Source organism: Nicotiana tomentosiformis, chromosome 6 (genome assembly GCF_000390325.3).
Source record: "Nicotiana tomentosiformis chromosome 6, ASM39032v3, whole genome shotgun sequence".
Lineage (NCBI taxonomy): Eukaryota > Viridiplantae > Streptophyta > Magnoliopsida > Solanales > Solanaceae > Nicotiana > Nicotiana tomentosiformis.
Window position 1 is genome coordinate 110,331,152 of NC_090817.1, and position 19,593 is coordinate 110,350,744.

Here is a 19,593-nt window from a genome sequence, read left to right on the forward strand (position 1 = left end):
AATCTCAATCTGTTCATCGTCCATTACCCCAATAATCCGATACCAATAAGCCAATAAGTCATCGATTCAGTTCGGTTAACGGTTTTGGTTCGGTTTTGAACATGCCTAGATCAATTAACACATGCTTAACTCGAGATTTATTTATGAGTACATATATTACCAGTGCATCATTATGTGGTTGCACGATGCCTTCAATGTCCTCGTTGTTGAAAGATACGGTTCCCTCCAGTACATAATCTCGAGTATGTGCTTCCCTTGTATTGGACACCTTAGTGCGCTTTAACATCGGCCCTTGGGGGACGTCAACTCCACCAATGATCATGTTAATGACGTGCTGAGGTTCCTCTTGCTCGATCTGCTTGTTGGAGTCCCTATTCCTCAAGTGATTTTTGGCTCGATCACTCAGAAATTCTCGGAGATGTCTGTTATGGAATAACCGGGCTTCTTCTCTCAACAGTCTTCGGTTTTGTGGCCATGAGTGTCGTGATACTTACATATTAGGTTGGGGTCCGTTTGGGCAAGATCGGATTGCAATGGTCGAGGCCACCTAGTATCTTTGATGCATCTGATGGTTGATACGATGCCGGCAGCATCGACGTTGAAGTTGTACTCCGATAACCTTGGTGCCTCCTTAGACCCGATGGGTCTGTCGAAACCATCTTTGCTCATGAGTCCCCGGTTATTATGACCTCGATCGCTCCTTCTTTCACTCCTCGCAGGTTTGCGTCCGGACCCATTACTCCTTCGATCTCCATTGTATGGTTGTTAATATTCTCCGAAGTCTTCAATCTTCATATCGGCCCACGAGGATATGGCCTCGATATTCCCGGTGCAGGTGCCTTACCCGAGTCCTAATACGAGAGGTTTTTCGTTCTGACTCCGATACAATACGATCATGTTCCTGCTCTAATTTGTTCACCGGGAAGACGAGTCATGCAACAGACTCGATTTTACCCGTTTACAATAATAAAAGTATATACGTAGACATTTGATTTGAGAACCAAGATACAACCAAAAAATACACAACAGGCCGCACAAAAGAGGGACATTTTACTTCACAAGCGCACAAAGTACATAGGTGGACGTGGTCGCTCTATCGACTCTCACTTTCTATCCTAGTTCAGTGATAACAATCTCAACCTCAAAAATCTCCAGAATCAAAATAAATGGACACCATTCATTTTCTATAAAAACCAAGATATCATAAAAAATTAATGAACTGAATTCTTGTTCAAACTTCTTCTTCTTCTTCTAACTTTAAGGGAATTCAAGTTCTCAAGAGCAAAAAGAAAAAGACATGGCTCAAACAATGTTGCTGACAGCCAATGCCAAAGTTGATTTAAGGAGTAAAGAATCCTTAGTCGAAAGACTAAAGCCTAAGCCTTTGTCTTCTTTCTTTTTGCCTTCTCTTCCTTTGAAATACCCTTCTGCTTCTTCTTCTTCACATTTCGCAAGTACTACTGTTGCTCTTTTCAAGTCAAAAGCTAAAGCTCCTGCCAAAAAGGTTAGCTAATTACTGTTGAAAAAAAGTCATTATCCCCTTTAATTATGTATTTTGTTTATTTTCATTTACCGTCTTTCTTTAATATAATTGGGCTAAATTGCATATGCAATTTGTTTAATATCTTTTTATTTTTATTTTTTATTTTTGATGGAGCAACAGGCTGTACCAAAGCCAAAGGAAAAAGTTGAGGATGGGATTTTTGGAACCTCAGGAGGAATTGGTTTCACTAAGCAAAATGAGCTCTTTGTTGGCCGTGTTGCTATGATTGGTTTTGCGGTGAGTATTTCGATTAATTAGTTTATCTTAATTTTTTAATGGTTCTTAAAATAAAAATAAATAAAATACTTTTATTATTCTACTAAAGGCTCAATATTATAGTATTACATAGTTAGACAAATGAGTCGCATCCCAAGGCCAAAGTCTTATTTTATTGAACGGGTAACGGATAATGTGGTATCAGTTCGAAAAATAATATTCGGACTCAATGCACGTAATTCATAACATGTAGATTTGTCGTAGTTAAGTGATAAACCCTTATATTAATTAAAACCCTTTGTTGACTTGCACTTATTGCTATTGTATAGCTTTGTCTAGTGATAATTCAATGTAAAAAATCTTATTAATTACTAAAACTCTATGTAAGAAATATATGACTTGCACGCGTGTATATATATATATAGCTCTGTGTTTAGACGCTATAGATCAGAATACTTTGGATTTTTAGACCATTTCAAATGTGGACGAAAAATATGAGAAGATCTCCTTTACATTCTGAAAGGTACTAAACAGCGTTGCTTTTTTCATATAAAGGAACCTATAAATGACTTATGAAAATATTTTGACACCTTTTCATTCCTCCTTTGTAAGTATGAGTAAATATCTTTTAATTTCTTCTCAAAATTCAAAAGTAATTCGTCCAACTTAGCACGTGAAGCACCGGATAGGATCAAGAATTAGGTACGAGTTCGTGAAGACGGTTCCTTAAAAGGTAATTTAAAAACAAACCTCAAGTCATTTTAAACAACCCCTATCTACTTTGGGAAAGGATTTGAGGCTGAATCGGCAAACCGACTAGACAAATGAAAAAATAACAACATTATTTTTTTCTTCATTTCATTTATGGAACCTATAAATAACTTGGAAAATACTTTGACACCTTTTCAGCCATCCTTAATAACTAAAATTTAAGTGATATTTCCTCCTATAAATACATTGTGCACCACTAATGCAATGATGTTATATAGGCATCTTTGTTGGGAGAAGCAGTAACAGGAAAGGGAATTTTGGCACAATTGAATCTTGAAACTGGAATTCCAATCTATGAAGCTGAGCCACTACTTTTGTTCTTCATCCTATTCAATCTGCTTGGAGCTATTGGAGCTTTGGGAGATAGAGGAAAATTTATTGATGACCCTGCCCCTGCTACTGGTCTTGATAAGGCTGTTATCCCTCCTGGCAAAGGCTTTAAGGCTGCTTTGGGTCTTAGGGAAGGAGGTAATAATAAGCTCCTCCTTTTCTTGATATATATTTTTACTTGATTAGGAAGCGGATAATATTTTTAAAAAAGTACTCCTAGTATGTCCAAAACACCACGTGAAATATATATGTTACTAAATCCTTCGGGTGGCCGAGTTGGTTGAGCAAGGGACTTTCCAAATAGGAGGTCTAGAGTTCGAAACCACTTACATGCCTCTTTAGTCGAGCCCATCGTATGGGGCTTGCTATTAGTGAAGTTTACCATGTGCTCACCCGAAAGGTAGCGGCAAGCAGAGGCGTATCTAGGTTAAGGGGTATGGGTTCATGTGAATTCATACTCCTCTCCCTAAATCATGTATAATAATGTCATATTTCTTCAAAATTATTTAAATATATGTGTTTGCACCCATGCTCAAAGACTCCTATGATGCAATTATTATTTGGTGCACCTCTACGAGTGACATTGACAATTCAAATCCACTCCAAACGGTCTTGTTTTCGGTACGAAGTATAGATATATATGTGAAACTTACTAAAATTTTAAAAAGAATATAATTTTGAACCTATAATTTCAATAGTGTAGTGGGTTCATGGTAAGAGACTAAAGTTAAACCTGTCAAGTGTAAATTCTAAATCCACTTCTTCACAACAGTGCACCCATCCTCTTGAAATCCTAGATCCGCCTCTGGCGGCCAGAGGCGGACCTATGTGTTATAGTGAGGGGTCACCGACCGCGTAAAGTTTCGGTAGAAATTTTGTATATGCAAATGTATATATCTTGAAAATAGTTAATTTAAGGCCCTTGGCACCCTGAACAGTAAAAACCTTTAGGGGGCACTGGTTAAGCAGAATATTATGCCTCGTTACGTAAAAATTCTAGATCTGCCTCTGGTAGCGGGTACGGGATATATATTTTAGTCTTTTTATTAATTGAGTTGTATCAGCTGCATTTAAACAAAAGATACTCCTTTTTAGGAGTAAAATTATCTACACTATTTTATAGTGTTTTGAGTTGATTTCAAGAATCAACTTGTAGTATACTATAAACATGTACATTATGAAAGAGGTGTATAAAATAATCTTTAGTTGGTTTGGCGTTGGATTTAACGAAAGCGTTGTATAAATTCAGGTCCTCTATTTGGATTCACAAAGGCAAATGAGCTGTTTGTAGGAAGATTGGCACAACTGGGAATTGCTTTCTCTATTATAGGAGAAATTATCACAGGGAAAGGAGCTTTGGCACAACTTAACTTTGAGACAGGTGTCCCAATCAATGAGATTGAGCCCCTTTTGTTGTTTAACATTGTCTTCTTCTTCATTGCTGCCATAAATCCAGGAACTGGCAAATTTGTCACTGATGAGGAAGAGGAGTGAAGACAGACTAGTTAGTTTCTGTGTGGCTTTTGTGTAGCTTTTTCTAATAAACTTAATTTATATTTCTTCTAACTTGTGTGCACTCCATCGCGATTATCTTATTTAATTTCCAGAAAAATGAGTAATATGTGTTTACCCTCAAAATCGAATAACAATTAAATTTATAAATGGTTTTAAGGATACACGGATTAATTTGATACTAAACGATAAATTGGATTAAAACGAACAAATAGAAATACAGTAAATTCAAACCACTCGGGGAAGATGTCTTCAGCCTTAGTAACTATTTGCCCTCGATTCGAGCTCACAATGGTCAATATTGATGATGAAAGAAAAACTTAGAATAACAGTGAAAATAATAGTATATTATTTTGGAAAGCGTGTAATAACGTGATTAATGAATTATCAGACCCTCATTTATATAGTAGGAGAATTTTACTCTAAGTATAACTCTATAAAAGGTAAAAAAATCTTCTATTTAACTAATCGCCGGTTCTTCATCGATAAGTGCCGAGATCCATGCCGTGATATACGGCCGGTCACGGATATTACGACCTCCTGTTGACCGTGCTTGATTGCCCGGCGACGCTCTCCGAAGTCCTTCAGGTTTTAGGTCGATCTCGAATCATGACCCCGATATTATCGAGGGTCAATGGTCGGCCCTCGTACTCTAACTTGAGGATATCCTTGCTTCGATTCGGATCTTTTGCAATCATATCTTGAGCTCGTTTAACCCTGTTAGAGGCCTGAGTGTATCATGAGCCCGGTGTTTACCCGTACACATATAGTCCCTTCGTTTCTCGAAAAGTAAGCTAATGAGAAACGACATGAGCGTCTCGATTCCTTCTTCGATACACCGTGACATAAACGACAAAAAATCTGAAACATCTCGTCAGTTATGTCATAATGGCATTAAATGCATGTCAGCCGCCGGTCGGTTGTCCCTGGAGGCGAAGCGTTGCGACACCACTATAAATAACCCCACTTTCGTTCATTGTTTACTTTATATTAAACCGTCTACCCTCGTACCCTCAGGATTTCACTATTCTCTTTCACATTCTAGCATTTTTACCTCCGGTATTCGAGTTTCCTTTGAAATCTTTACTCAACATCCACTCAAACCAACACATCTGAGCTTCCAGCTTTCAACCTTTTTTATCTCCTTCAAGCTTTCCCTTATAACAATGGCAAAAACTTCAAAATCTGTTCCCCAAAAGGTTGCTTCTACCTCCCAAATGGCTGCCGGAACCAACGAAACTACTTCCGATGTGGTCGACCACGGGAGATCCGCTGCTAACGTGGTCATCGATGAACCGACTCCTAAACCTCCCTTGAAGATGTTCATTCCCGGGGATTGTTCGGTTACTGATGACTTCAAGGTCAGCAAGTCCTCCTCGGTGCAGGGTCGGTGTGAGGAGGCATCGAGATTTATTTGCTCAATCACCGAAGACGATCTCCCCTTAGTCCGAAAGGACTGTAACTGGGACGATAAAGACATAGCGGTCCCCAACTCTGAGGAGGCCATTTCTACACACGTTGAGGGTATCTAAGTGTCTACACTTATCCCTTTACGCTAGGCCTGGTGGATCTGGTCATCATAAACTTCTGCAAGAGGTACGAGGTATGTCTCGGCCAAATTCACCCTTCACTGTGGAGGATCATGATCCTCCTCCGATGTTTTGTAAATAAAATCGATTCGTGCACCTTCACCGTTGATCATCTGCTCCATTTATATAGTCCCCAAATTTTCGGGGGAGGACTGATAAAGCTTATTCGCAGGGCCAGCAAATCCCCATTTTCGAGTATCGACGAGGACCGGGACCGAGGCTGGCAGGGTCATTTTGTCCGGGTGCGGACCTCAGATTTGATCTCGGCCGAATCCAAGCCATTCCCCGAGAAATGGAATACATCACATAAGTAAAACGTTCCTTCGAATGTTGATTTCGTGCTCATATTACTTTTTCTCATTGGTATTCATAGTGGTGCAGTTGTTGCCCGAGTTCCAAATGTTATTCCTCTACTCAAGGAGTGAGTCGAAGGTATTGTCTCACAAATTCCCTACTCCGAGCGCTCGTGGCAAAAACTCTAGAAGGGGCGTTGGGAGGCTCGTTCCCATGGTAAGATTCCTTTCCTGAGTAGGTTGTGTTAGGCTTCTCCCTTCAGCATTACGTTCTTATTTTCTTTATTTTCCGTTTGCAGATTTGCCTAAGACCATCGAGCTTAGGCCCTCGGTTGGGGATGAGGACTTACCTCCCGGTTCTTCCATTTAGGGACAGTCCGGAGCCACAACAGGGTAGAAGAAAAGAAAAAAGGCCCTAAGTTCACCAAGCTCGGAGAAAAAGAAAACAAGAAGGAGGCTGGTTTGTAAGCCAAAGGGAACTTCCAGCTCCCGAGTGCTTGACTCGGAATCACTCCTCTGGCTCAGAGACAAGCCTGAGGAGGATGACATCTTCATGGCCCATGTTCCATCTGACCCGAGGAATAGGTGGCAGCCGAGGGGGAAACGACTGACACTAATCCCCCTCAAGTTCGATGTCACGACCCAAACCGTAGGGCCGCGACAAGCTCGGTGTCTTACTCAACCGAGTACCAACGTAACATATCTTTCTTATCATACCATCATGGGTAAATGGACCAGAAGGGGTGTCATGAGATAACCGGAATAAAACAAAAGGGAATACTAGACATAGGCCGGCCCAACATGATATATAAACTTATACATATGACATACGAGCCTATAATGTCGATATGATCATTTGTATACTCAAAACATAGGCCGACAAGGCTATACAAGTATCCATATATATGATATCTGTCTACAACTCTCTAATAGTACATAAATGCCATAAAGGTCGGGACAAGGCCCCGCCATACCAATCAATAAATGTCCAAATCATATAGACCAAATAGGCAACTCTGGAGTATGTGGAGTGCACAAACACCTTCCGATGAGCTGATAGCTTACTAGGAGGACTCTCAATCTGTCTATCGGTACCTACCGGCATGAAACACAGTGTCCCCAGGAAAAAGGGACGCCAGTACAAATAAAGTACCGAGTATGTAAGGCATGAAAGTAGCATATAAAAGACATGAAAAAAACACGGAGTAGAGAACTCAACATGTAAGTCTGAATAGCTCTGTGAATCATGAAAAATTTATAATGTCTTGCATATGCGTTTATATGCCATACCATGCATAGGTATATGCGTACATAATATCATCAAGCATCTGAAGCATCCCATCATATCATCTCGGCTATTGTGGGCGAATCATCAACATATACCAGCTGATCAGGTGGTGGTATGTATATAACGCCATAACCTTTTCCCATATCCCATGTACATATAATATACGCGTAAATAACGTCATATGGTCATGGGTCAATGTATATGTATAAATGAATACAATGCATAATGAAGTAAGTCAGTAAGATTATTCGGAATGTCATAAGATCAATATGCCTTCGGATAAATTTTAGCAACTTACGTATTTTTCTGATATCCGTGAACAAAAGATATAATAATAGGACACATGGGAAATCAAGAACATAGGCACCCCTAGTACTTCTATGAATAGAGTCATTTATGAAAGTGGCATGCTTGCTCGTTTCGTTGTATCATATGGATCATGCCAAAAGGAAAGAAGGGATATACTTAACATACATGTATTATCTCTTCCTTATTACTCACCCAAGCTCAACACAACCTTTTGCATCTACAACAAGTGAAATGATATTGCCGTTAACATATAATGTCGTACCATCGTATTTGTCTAGTCGTATGGATTAAGGAAAATAGGGCAGAAAATCCCTTATTTTTAATACATCCCAAAGATCACTAAGGGTCATTAATAGCCCAACAATAACTATAACCAACAATAGCAACAACAACAATATAATCCAATATGAGTTTCTCCAATTATCTTAAAAATCATATTGAGCGACAAGATCATTTTTACTCATACCAAGATATAAATTGAATCCAACTCTTATTCCATAAATTAATTTAGAACCTTCAGAACATCATACTTATATGTACTATATTATTTCTAGTTCAAAACATCACAAAATACCTTCCAAAATAGCCCCATACGTCTAGCACCTTAATTTTTATCGTCAATCACTTGTTTTTTATCTCTACTTCTTCAATCAACTTAATTAACACCTAGAATAGATTAACAACAGTAGCCACAACATTATCAACTTATTTCTCATAATTTCCAGCCACCACAAACCATATATTTAGCCACAAAAAAGTCCAACCAAAAAGACAACCATATCCCATGTTCTTTCAAGTGCTATCTTATGTTTTTTCACTCAACCAACACAACCAACACAAGATTAACCTTAGGCACAATCAAGAAGATGTTATACATACCTTGGACAGAAGCTACAACTCGAAACTCTATCTCAACTTAGCTCACAATAGCCCTCAATCACACCACAATATCATAGAAGCATTCTCCTGTAGTCTTTTACACCTTTGATGATGATTTGAGTTGATTGCCCTTGAGTTTGATTCTTGTGATCTTGGGATATGTTAGTGAGGCTTTTGGAGAGCTTTTTGACTAAATTTGGGTGAGAAATGACCCTAAATGAGGCTGAAACATCTTTTAAAAGACGTAGGGGTCGGTGGCCATCTCAAGTAGGTCCCAACCGAGCTACTTGCGTAGTCTCGCAAAAATACGAATATCTCTCTATTACAATATTGTATCGACGAACGGTTTGCAGAGTTAGAAACTAGATACATGGAGATTTAATTCAATATAAATATATCCCTGTAACTCTAAATATATTAGGAGAAAACGGCCTCGCAACCTGGCCTATAAACCTGCCAGTTTCTCCGAAGTGCGGCGATGTGACTTGGCGACCCTACTTTAAAAATCCATATTTATCTACCCCGATATCGTATGAATAAATGGTTTAGACCATTGAAAACTAGGTTAAAAGGCCTTAATTTTTGTATGATATATGTCCCAAAATGACATCATAAATCTTACGAATTTAACTTCTCAAAACGGCTCGTTACGAGGAAAATCTTAGCTCGATTTTTCCGCAACTTAAATCCGATTTTTTCAAACTTTATATTTCATATCCAAACATCATATATAGTCGTATCATGACTTTAAACTCGTTTAAATCATGATTAATAAGTCTCATATTCATCTTAACTTATTTAAGACTTCGATAAACCTTTCTTATCCTTGTAGAAGGATTTCGTCATTTTTGAGCTTACATTAGATAATCCTATAATGACAGTGACATATGAAGTACGGGTGTAACACATGTCCCCTTAGAAACATTTGTACCCGAATGATAAATCTTAAAGGCTTGCGAAAATGGGACGTAACATCATTAAATCACTTTATATACTTTCAAAGAGGATCTCATTTTCAAGCTTACATCAATTGACTTACTATGTACTTTCACGTACAAAACATGGGGTGTAACATCCGCGAGACTGGTGCCGAGGTAAGGGTCAAGGACTCGCGATATGCCGATCCTTCCCGGCATGATAGATATTTCGGGATCGCCTTCGTTCATAGATTCGATGTTTGATGCAGCCTGAACGATGAATGAGCGGTCCCATGAGGAGGCCCATGGAACGGATGATCCCCTCCGAGGCTTATTTGACGGTATAGACTCATCCACTATGGTGGATTTTACCGGGTTGTGTGACTTAGAGGTACCGAATAAAAGTCCATCTTCGGAGGCCGGCGGGTCAAGCTCGATCCCGAAATTAACCAACTGGTTCCCCGCTCTAAGCATGGATCCTGGTCGGAAGCGGACTGTCATTATCACCATTCCGGAGGATGCCCGGATCTTTTCCGCCCCCATAGGGATATCCAGTTATCTCCGATGTCTGGTGACTCAAGAAGACTAGGCCAAAATGAATGAGGTAGATGCGCCATGCCTGTTCAACGAAGCACAACATGCGCTAAACCGGGTAACTCTTGATAATTCGTGATGATTTTAATACCTCTTATGATATTTGAACTAATTTTTTGATAATTCTAATATCTTTTCTCGTATTTGCAGGCCTTGGTGCTCCACCACGAGACCTTCCTCCGGTACCGGGATGAGCTGAGCCAACTCGAGACCGAAGTCAAAGAGCTTGCTGAGAAAAGAGGCATGTATAAACTTCTTAACGAGCAACGTGAGGGTGAAATCAAGAGCCTCCGAGCTGAGTTGGATGCGGCTCAAAAAGAACACGCCGACCTGTTGGAATAGGTAAAAATCTTTGAAGTTAGTGATGATGAGATAGACACGGTGTCTAATGGTCAGAACCCACAGGTCCAGCTGAAGATTAATCGGGTCGACTAGCTTCGGACTGAGATGGACGAAGTCAAAGCCATGGCCTAAGAGTGGAAATTCAAGATGGACTGATTGGATTCATAAAATGAGACTGCCCGAGAGCAGCTGGCCTCGATGGAGGCTCAACTTCGATCGGCGAAGGAGAAGGTTGAGATACAGTCCCGATAAATCAAAAATCTCCAGTCTCAACTAGGCTCGACAATTTCCACCCGGGATACCCTTGTCAAGGAGCTCGAAGCAGCCAAGTCAGAGGCGGAGATGACTAAAGCCGACGTTGAAGAGATGGTGGCCTAGTACCAAGCCGACGCTGATGCACCTCAGGAACACCTAAAGGCTATAGTCAAATATGTGAAGTGGCAGTCCCAGAGGGAGGCTCTTGAGAAGGTTCATGCCTGGGGGTTCGATTTATCGGCCGAGCTTGAAAATGTTAAGAGGCTCAAGGCCGAGGCCAAGAAACTGGAGTACCCCGAGGATGAGGAAGATTCTGAGGTTTCAGACGGATCCGAGGACGGGGAAGATTCCGATGACCCTGGTGATATGGCGGGATCCGGTGAGGATCAGGCTTCTTAGGTGCCTTGTAATTTTTGCTTTTGTACTTTTGCATTATGTTGAGGTCGTTTGGCCTTTGTAAAAAAAAAAAAAAATATATATATATATATATATATATAAGGCCTTTTCCTTGCGGAAAATTTCAAGCTTGTTTCTTTTTGCTTTTTTCTTTATGATTGCAAAGATTTTGGATACCTTAACACGTAATAATTAGGTCTTATTCGGAGGTTGGAACAATGTTCATTTTCGATATTATTTTTCTTAAGACTCGTGGGGGCTTGGTATAACCGGAAGCTTTTCCCGAAATGTTAACTTAGAAGTTTTTATAATTTTGTCGAGGGTAGCCTTCGAACCGGTTTAGAAATTTTGAAGGCCTTATATTTTGGTTACGGATCTCGGACGTCTCCGAGCCGTTCTAGGACGGTCGTAACCTTTTAAGTTCGGGTGTTACCCAATGTTGAACAATAGAGATGGCTATAACCTTTGAAGTTCGGGTACTGCCTAATAGGTTTTGTGCCCCCAGGCTTCGTAGCCCGAGCTGTCCGGGCTTGCCCATAACAATAGTCCCCGAGCAGGGGTGATCTCTTGAATTCAGACAAAGGTGTTCCTTGGTCCCGATGTCCTTAAGGTACAAAATACAGTAGATTTTTAAGAGGCAAAGTATGTATCTGCAAGGTAGAAATTTTCTTTTATTTTCGCGCAACATACAAGACTGCAAATGTGTACAAGTTTCATCCGGGCTTAAGTGGCCTATGTGGGCACGGTTCATTTGACCGTTTGGCCCTTATAACAAATCCTATCCACCAAGCCTATACTCGTTTGAGCACAAAGTTTCCCTCCTTACTAAAATCATTACCCGATGATGATGGCCCCCAGTATTCCAAACCGATTTTAAAGAGGGCTCTAATACTGTTGATGTGAACTTTGACGTCATTCTTCAATTCTAAGTTAGCACGATCCATTGTTGCTTCGGTTAAAACCTTAATGGAAAACCCATTTGGGACAAAACTGGTTCAAGGAAAAAAGAGTGCAACGCATGCTTTCTGGCCTAATAGTCACATCATTCCTTGGTTGTTACCTGCAAGCGTGTAGTATCGTTTTAAGTAAATTATGTTCCAGTTGTTCTGTAGCCGTTCACCGTTCATTGTTTCGAGTTTGTACGATCCTTTGCCGGTGATCTCGATAATTCGATACGGGCCTTCCCAATTCGGTCCAACCTTCCCTTCGTTCGGGTTCCGGGTACTCAGTGTCACCCTTCTTAACACCAAGTCCCTGACACTGAAGTGTCGAAGGTTGGTTCTTCAATTGTAATACCTTTCGATCCGTTGCTTTTGGGCGGCCATTCGGACGAGGTCGGCCTCGCACCTTTTGTCTAACAATTTCAAGTTCGTACTCACGACCTCGTTGTTTGACTCTTCGATCGCATATCGGACCCGGAGACTCAATTCTCTTACTTCGACCGGTATAAGAGCTTCGGCACCGCAGACCAACGAGAATGGAGTGGCCCTGGTATAGGATTTTGAGGTCGTACGATATGCCCATAGGACTTCGGGCAAGATTTCCTTCCATTTTCCTTTGGCATCGGTCAACCTCTTTTTGAGGTTCTGGAGTATAGTTTTGTTCATAGACTCTGCTTGCCCGTTTCCACCAGGGTGATAGGGTGTTGATAGGATCCCTTTGATATGGTGGTCCTAAAAACACTTTCTCACTTTGATGCCGATGAACTGCTTCCCATTGTCTTACACTATCTTGGCCGGCATTCTGAATCGACATATTATGTGATCCCATATGAAATCAATAACCTACTTCTCCCTAACTTTCTCAAATGCCTGGGCTTCCACCCACTTAGAAAAATAATCAGTCATAAATAAGATAAATTGAGCCTTACCGGGTGCCCAAGGCAAGGGACCAATGATGTCCATCCCACATTTCATGAATGGCCAGGGCGACAAGACCAAATGTAACGGCTCCCCGGGCTGGTGGATCATCAGAGCATGCCTCTGACACTCGTCACATTTTAATATGAACTCCTTTGCATCTTTTCTATATTGATCCAGTAGTAGCCGACTCTAATTATCTTCCGAACCAACGACTCGACCCCCGAATAGTTCCCGCAGGTGCCCTAGTGGAATTCCCTCAAAACATATTCGGTGTATCCCGACCCCAAACATATGGCAAGTGGGCCATCTAATGCTCTTCTGAATATGGTACCATCTTCGGACAAGCTGAACCAGGCCGCTTTTGTACGCAAAGCTCTCGATTCTTTAGGATCCGAGGGAATTTTTCCGGTCTTCAGGTCATCTATGTACTTGTTTCTCCAAACCCAGGTTAAGCTTGTCGAGTTTATCTCGGCGTGGCCTTCCTCCACTATCGATTTCATTAGTTGTATGACCGTTCCCGAGTTGAATTCATCGTTATCAACTCACGATCCCAAGTTAGCAAGAGCATCGGCCTCGCTGTTTTGATCCCGAGGTACATATTGTAAAGTCCATTCCCTGAATCGATGTAGCTTTACTTGTAGCTTATCCAAGTATCTTCTCATTCGTTCCTCTTTGACTTCAAACGTTCCATTGACTTGATTGACCACGAGGAGAGAATCACACTTAGCTTCGACCACCTCGGCTCCCTGGCTTTTAGCCAGTTCAAGACCTGCAATCATGGCCTCATATTCGGCCTCGTTGTTAGTCAATTTTACCGTTCTAATAGATTGTCTAACTACATTACCCGTCGGTGGTTTCAACACGATGCCAAGTCCAGACCCCTTTGTGTTCGAGGCATCGTCCGTAAAGAGGGTCCAAATTCCAGAATAAGTCCCCGAGTTCACTAGCAACTCCTTTTCGACCTCAGGAACTAGAGCCGACGTGAAGTCGGCCATAAAGTCCGCTAAAATTTGTGATTTGATGGTGGTTCGGGGTCGATATTCGATGTCGTACCCGCTGATATCCACGGCCCATTTGGTCAATCGTCCTGAGAGTTAGGGCTTATGCATTATGTTTCTCAAGGGTTAAGTAGTCACAACACATATGGGATGGCATTGGAAATACGACTTTAGCTTTCTAGAGGCACTTAGCAAAGCGAGAGCCAATTTTTCTAGGTAAGGATACCTAGTTTCAGCCTCGCCTAAAGTTCTGCTAACATAATAGATTGGAAATTGCGTACCTTCCTCTTCTCAGACTAGGACTCCACTTACCGCTACCTCGAATACCGCTAGGTACAACAACAATTGTTCGTCTGCCTTCAAAGTATGAAGCAAAATCGGGCTCGATAGGTACCGCTTAAGTTCCTCCAGGGCCTGTTGGCACTTAGGGGTCCATAAGAAGTTATTCTTCTTCTTTAATAGTGAAATGAACCGATGGCTCTTATCGGAGGACCTCGATATGAATCAACTCAAAGCGGCTATATGCCCGATTAACCTTTGTATGGCCTTGACACTATCCATAACGGTGATGTTCTCGATGGCCTTGATCTTATCGTCATTAATCTCGATTCCCTGGTTGGACACCATAAACCTAAGGAATTTTCTAGATCCGACTTCGAATGCACATTTCTCTGGGTTCAGCTTCATGTTGTACTTCTTCAATATGTTGAAGGTTTCCTACAAATATTTCAAATGGTCCTCTGCTCGCAGGGACTTAACTAGTATATCATCAATGTAAACCTCCATCGATTTTCCTATTTGTTCTTTGAACATTCGAGTTACTAAGCGTTGGTAAGTAGCACTGGCATTTTTTAGTCCGAATGGAATTACATTATAGTAGTAGTAACCATATTTAGTGATGAAAGATGTTTTTTCCTGGTCGTCCGGGTCCATCCGAATTGGTTGTACCTAGAGTAGGCATCGAGAAAACTGAGGATCTCGTGGCCTGCTATTGCATAGATCATGCTATCGATGTTTGGCAGGGGGAAAGAGTCATTGGGGCATGCCTTGTTGAAGTTTTTATAGTCTACACACATTCTTAATTTATTTCCCTTTTTAGGGACTACTACTACGTTTGCTAACCAATCCGAGTACTTAACCTCCCGGATTGACCCTATTTTAAGGAGTTTAGATATCTCGTCCTTGATGAATGCATGTTTGACTTCGGACTGAGGTCTCCTTTTCTGCTTGACTGGATGGAACTTTGGATCCAGGCTTAGCTTGTGAGTGGTTATCTCCGGCAAAATCCCTGTCATATCGAGATGGAACCAAGCGAAACAATTTATGTTAGCTATAAGGAATTGCATAAGTTTTTTTCTGAGCTCGGGACTTAATCTCGTGCCCAGGTGTACCTTACGATATGCAGGTGTCTGATCAATATGACTTGCTCCAAGTTCTTCGACTGTTGATTTGGTGGCGTCGGAATCATCGGGGACGATGAAAGACCTGGGAACTCTGTAGTCATCGTCTTCATCCATCCCCCACTTCTCCAGTTCCATCAAGGCCGGTATCGGTAATTGCTATTTGGTTTCGTATTTGGCCATCGAGTTCATACCCTATAATGTCGAAAGTGCGGATACCGGGATCACCTCGTCGACCGCGAACATCTCCTTTGCGACCGGTTGCTCTCCGTAAATTATTTTAATTCCTCAAGGCATTGGGAAATTCAGCACCCGGTGCAGTATCAAGGGTATTGCCCTCATGTTGTAAATTCATGGTCTCCCGAACAAAGCATTGTACGTCATGTCACCTTCGATCACGCAAAACTTCATTTCCTGAATGGTCCCTACGGTGTTCACTGGTAATGTTATCTCCCCTTTAGTGGTCTTGCATGCCAAGTTGAATCCATTTAGAACCCTGACTGCAGGCACGATTTGGTCTTGCAAACCCAGTTGTTACACGACCCTCGATATAACGATATTGGCAGAGCTACCTGGAATAATCAACACATGCTTAACTCGAGATTTATTTATGAGTACAAATATTACCAGTACATCATTGTGGGGCTGCACGATGCCTTCAGCGTCCTCGTCGTTGAAATATAAGGTCCTTTCTGGTACGTAATCTCGAGTCCATTTTTCTCTCGTGATGGATACTTTGTTGCGCTTTAACATCGACTCTTGGGGAACGTCAACACCACCAATGATCATGTTAATGACGTGCTGGGGTTCCTCTTGCTCGGTCAGTTTATTAGAATCTCTATTCCTGAAATAATTTTTGGCTCGATCGCTTAGGAACTCCCGGAGTTGTCCGTTGTTGAATAACCGGGCTACCTCATCCCTTAACTATCGGCAATCCTCTGTTTTGTGGCCGTGTGTGCCATGATACTTGCATATTAAGCTGGGATCCCTTTGGGCTGGATCGTACTGTAAAGGTCGAGGCCACTTGGTGTCTCTGATGCATCCGATAGCGTATAAGATAGCAGCAACATCGACGTTAGAGTTGTACTCCGATAACCTCGGTGCTTCCTTAGGCCCGGCGGGCCTGTCAAAACCATTTTTGCTCATGAGTCCCCGGTTATTTTGACTCTTATTGTTTCTCCTTTCATTTCTTACAGGAGTTCGTCCTGATCCGTTACCCCTACGATCACCGTTGTACGACTGATATCGATCCCTACTTGACCTTGGTTCACGATCAATGTCTCTTTTGGGTCTGTCACTAGCTCAGATAGGATAAACAGACCCGGAAGGGCCCCTAAGCTGATCATCTTCGACTCTAATTTTTGACTGATATCGGTTATGCACATCGGCCCAAGTTACGGCCAGATATTCTATTAGATTTTGCTTCAACTGCAGTGAAGCCAATGAGCTTCGAGTATTGAATCCTTGGGTAAAGTCCTGAACGACCCAATCGTCTGCCACCGGCGGCAGGTCCATCCGTTCCATTTGAAATCTTGACACGAACTTCCTGAGCATCTCGTTATCGCTTTACCTTGAAAAGGTCTAATTTCCTGGTCTCGACCTTGATGGCTCCGGCGTGTGCTTTTACAAAAGCATCTGCAATCATGGCAAATGAGTCAATAGAATTGGAGGGTAAGTTGTGATACCATATCATAGTTCCTTTTGACAAGGTCTCCCCGAACTTTTACAGCAAGACGGATTCGATTTCATCATCTTCTAGATCGTTCCCCTTGATGACACACGTGTATGATGTCACATGTTCATTTGGGTCAAGTGTCCCGTTGTACTTAGGAATTTCAGGCATGCGAAACTTTTTAGGGATCAGCTTCGGGGCTGCGCTCGGAGGGAAGGGTTTTTGAACAAACCTTTTGGAGTCTAGGCCTTTCAATATCGGTGGCACTCCGGGGATTTGGTTGACCCTGGAGTTGTAAGTCTCCACCTTCTTGTCGTTGGCTTCAGTTTTCTTTTCTCCCATTTCCACCCACTTTTTCAATTCCTCGATCATCTTTATTATCTCGAGGTTGGTCACGGGTTCAGCTTCGTTTGGCCTATCTGCGGCTAGATCATTTCTGCGAGTGTTTTTCCGGGATGATTCATGCTCAACTCTGCTGGGAGCATATCTTCGGTTCTGCAGTTGGGCTATCGCTGCCTGCTGAGCATGTAGTATTTCAAAGATCACCCGTAAGTTGATCCCATCTCCTTCACCGTCACGATAATTTTGGGCTACCGACTGGACTTCCCCGCGGACACTGTTTTTAGGATCGGTGGGCAAATTTGTGTTGATGGCCACACGTGAGCTGGCATCGATCGGGTCCGCGGCTGGAATTCCGTTGGGATCGGTATGGGGCACCTCGTTGCCGGGCGCTATATTGTTGTTCTTACCATGGTGACCAGACTCAGCATCCGTATTTAGAGGGGAAGATTGGGAGTTCGACATTTTAAACGTAGACATGAAATCAAAGACACTTCAAAGAACAAATGTGAAGTAAGGTGTGTTATGAAAATTTGTATTAAATTTTCACTATTATCCTTACCCCCACGGTGTGTGCCAAACTGTTTATCTTCAAAATCGGATAACAATTAAATTTGTAAGTGGTTTTAAGGATAAACGAATTAATTTGATACAAAACGATAAATTAGATTAAAACGAACAAATAGAAATACAGTAAATTCAAACCACGCGGAGAAGACATCTTCAGCCTTAGTGAACTATTTGCCCTCGATCCGAGCTCACAATGGTCAATATTGATGTATGAAAGAAAATTTTATAATAACAGTGAAAATAATAGTATATTGTTTTTGAATGTGTGTCACAACGTACTTAATAAATTATCGGACTCCCCTTTATATCGAGCTCGTTTTACCCTGTTGAAGGCTGGAGTGTATCATGAGCCCGATTTTTACCTGTACACAATATGAAAGTTCAAATGATTGGAATTTGCAGAGTACCGTAAATGGCTATTGTGATGATAAAACAATTCTGTCACATTTCCTCTCACGGTTCATGAAGAACTTCAAAGGTCAAAGAAAACAAGTGTGATTATAGCAATCTAATATTAGATTTTTTTCCTTTTTATACAATATTTTAAATTTATTTATTAAAATTGTCTTAAATTTGTAATTAATTTGCGATAATCATGATTTCTTTATAATTTATATACAATTCTTTTAAGGAGTCTTCTTCCAGCCGTGTTTTTCTTCTTTAAAGCATGATTCACGCAAAGGGGAAGCAAAGAAAAGAACATGGGTTTGCAACAGAAGATTCGATGAAGTGAGGGTGAAGATTGAATAAAGCGGCAATCTCCAATCAAGGTAGAGATAAAAACGAGGTTGAATAGAGGAAACTAATACCATTTCTTCTTTTAGCTTTTTGCCCTCACGAGGCACTAGTGTCTCTCTTATCTGCTAGTCCAATGAGAGGGTCTCTATAAAATTGACAAAAATCTTACGAACCACGAAGGGAATTGTACTTGTACTTTCTATTAGGAATAGTACTAAAGTGAGAATCAGCGTGTAAAAATGTTGAAATTTTGAGTTCATTAACTTTTCACCCTTTTATAGTCATTGCTAAGGTTGCTATAGGGCGGCAAAGCAATCTGAAAAATTGAATCATTGATTTTTCAGTTCAAACAAACATGAATCAGTGCACATGAGTCGATTTGAAATTCATTCTCTGTTATTTTTTATCAAATCGAGTAAGAAAACAATAATATATGGTACAACAACTTACAAATTAAAAATAAATTTACTACAAATTGCTACATTTACAATAACATACATACTAAAAATAAATTTCATACAACTAATTATACAGTATACAGCTTATTTATAACTTATCTACAACTTTCACACATCATTCTTATCTGTTAAATATAACTACAACATCATACAACTTATGTACAATTGCAATAATTTTTTTTATATAATATGTCTTTTGTACGTATTTTGTATATGATTTGTATATATTTTATATGCGGCGTGTTCTTCTTCTTCTTCTTCTTCTTCTTCTCCTCTGAAATTCCAATTAAAACTCCTCTCTTAATATAATTTTGATACATAT

General features: G+C 40.9%; 2 protein-coding genes across 2 annotated transcripts; one reads left to right on the forward strand and one right to left on the reverse strand.

The window, feature by feature from the left end:
* Positions 1–1,012: 1,012 nt before the first annotated feature.
* Positions 1,013–4,426, forward strand: LOC104114568 (photosystem II 22 kDa protein, chloroplastic). Its single transcript, XM_009625049.4, has 4 exons — positions 1,013–1,504; positions 1,664–1,780; positions 2,749–2,998; positions 4,110–4,426. Exons 1-4 carry the CDS (start codon positions 1,298–1,300, stop codon positions 4,352–4,354), a joined length of 819 nt encoding a protein of 272 aa, XP_009623344.1. The 5' UTR covers positions 1,013–1,297; the 3' UTR covers positions 4,355–4,426.
* Positions 4,427–13,638: 9,212 nt separating this feature from the next.
* On the reverse strand, positions 13,639–14,091 carry LOC138894574 (uncharacterized). Its single transcript, XM_070179277.1, has one exon. It carries the CDS (start codon positions 14,089–14,091, stop codon positions 13,639–13,641), a length of 453 nt encoding a protein of 150 aa, XP_070035378.1.
* Positions 14,092–19,593: the final 5,502 nt, after the last annotated feature.

Coding starts and splice junctions, on each gene's coding strand:
- LOC104114568 (XM_009625049.4), top strand. CDS start 1,298: ATGGCTCAAACAATGTTGCTGACAGCCAATGCCAAAGTTGATTTAAGG. Junction 1,781..2,748: donor TTGCTATGATTGGTTTTGCG/GTGAGTATTTCG, acceptor GATGTTATATAG/GCATCTTTGTTGGGAGAAGC. Junction 2,999..4,109: donor TTTGGGTCTTAGGGAAGGAG/GTAATAATAAGC, acceptor GTATAAATTCAG/GTCCTCTATTTGGATTCACA.
- LOC138894574 (XM_070179277.1), bottom strand. CDS start 14,091: ATGGCCGACTTCACGTCGGCTCTAGTTCCTGAGGTCGAAAAGGAGTTG.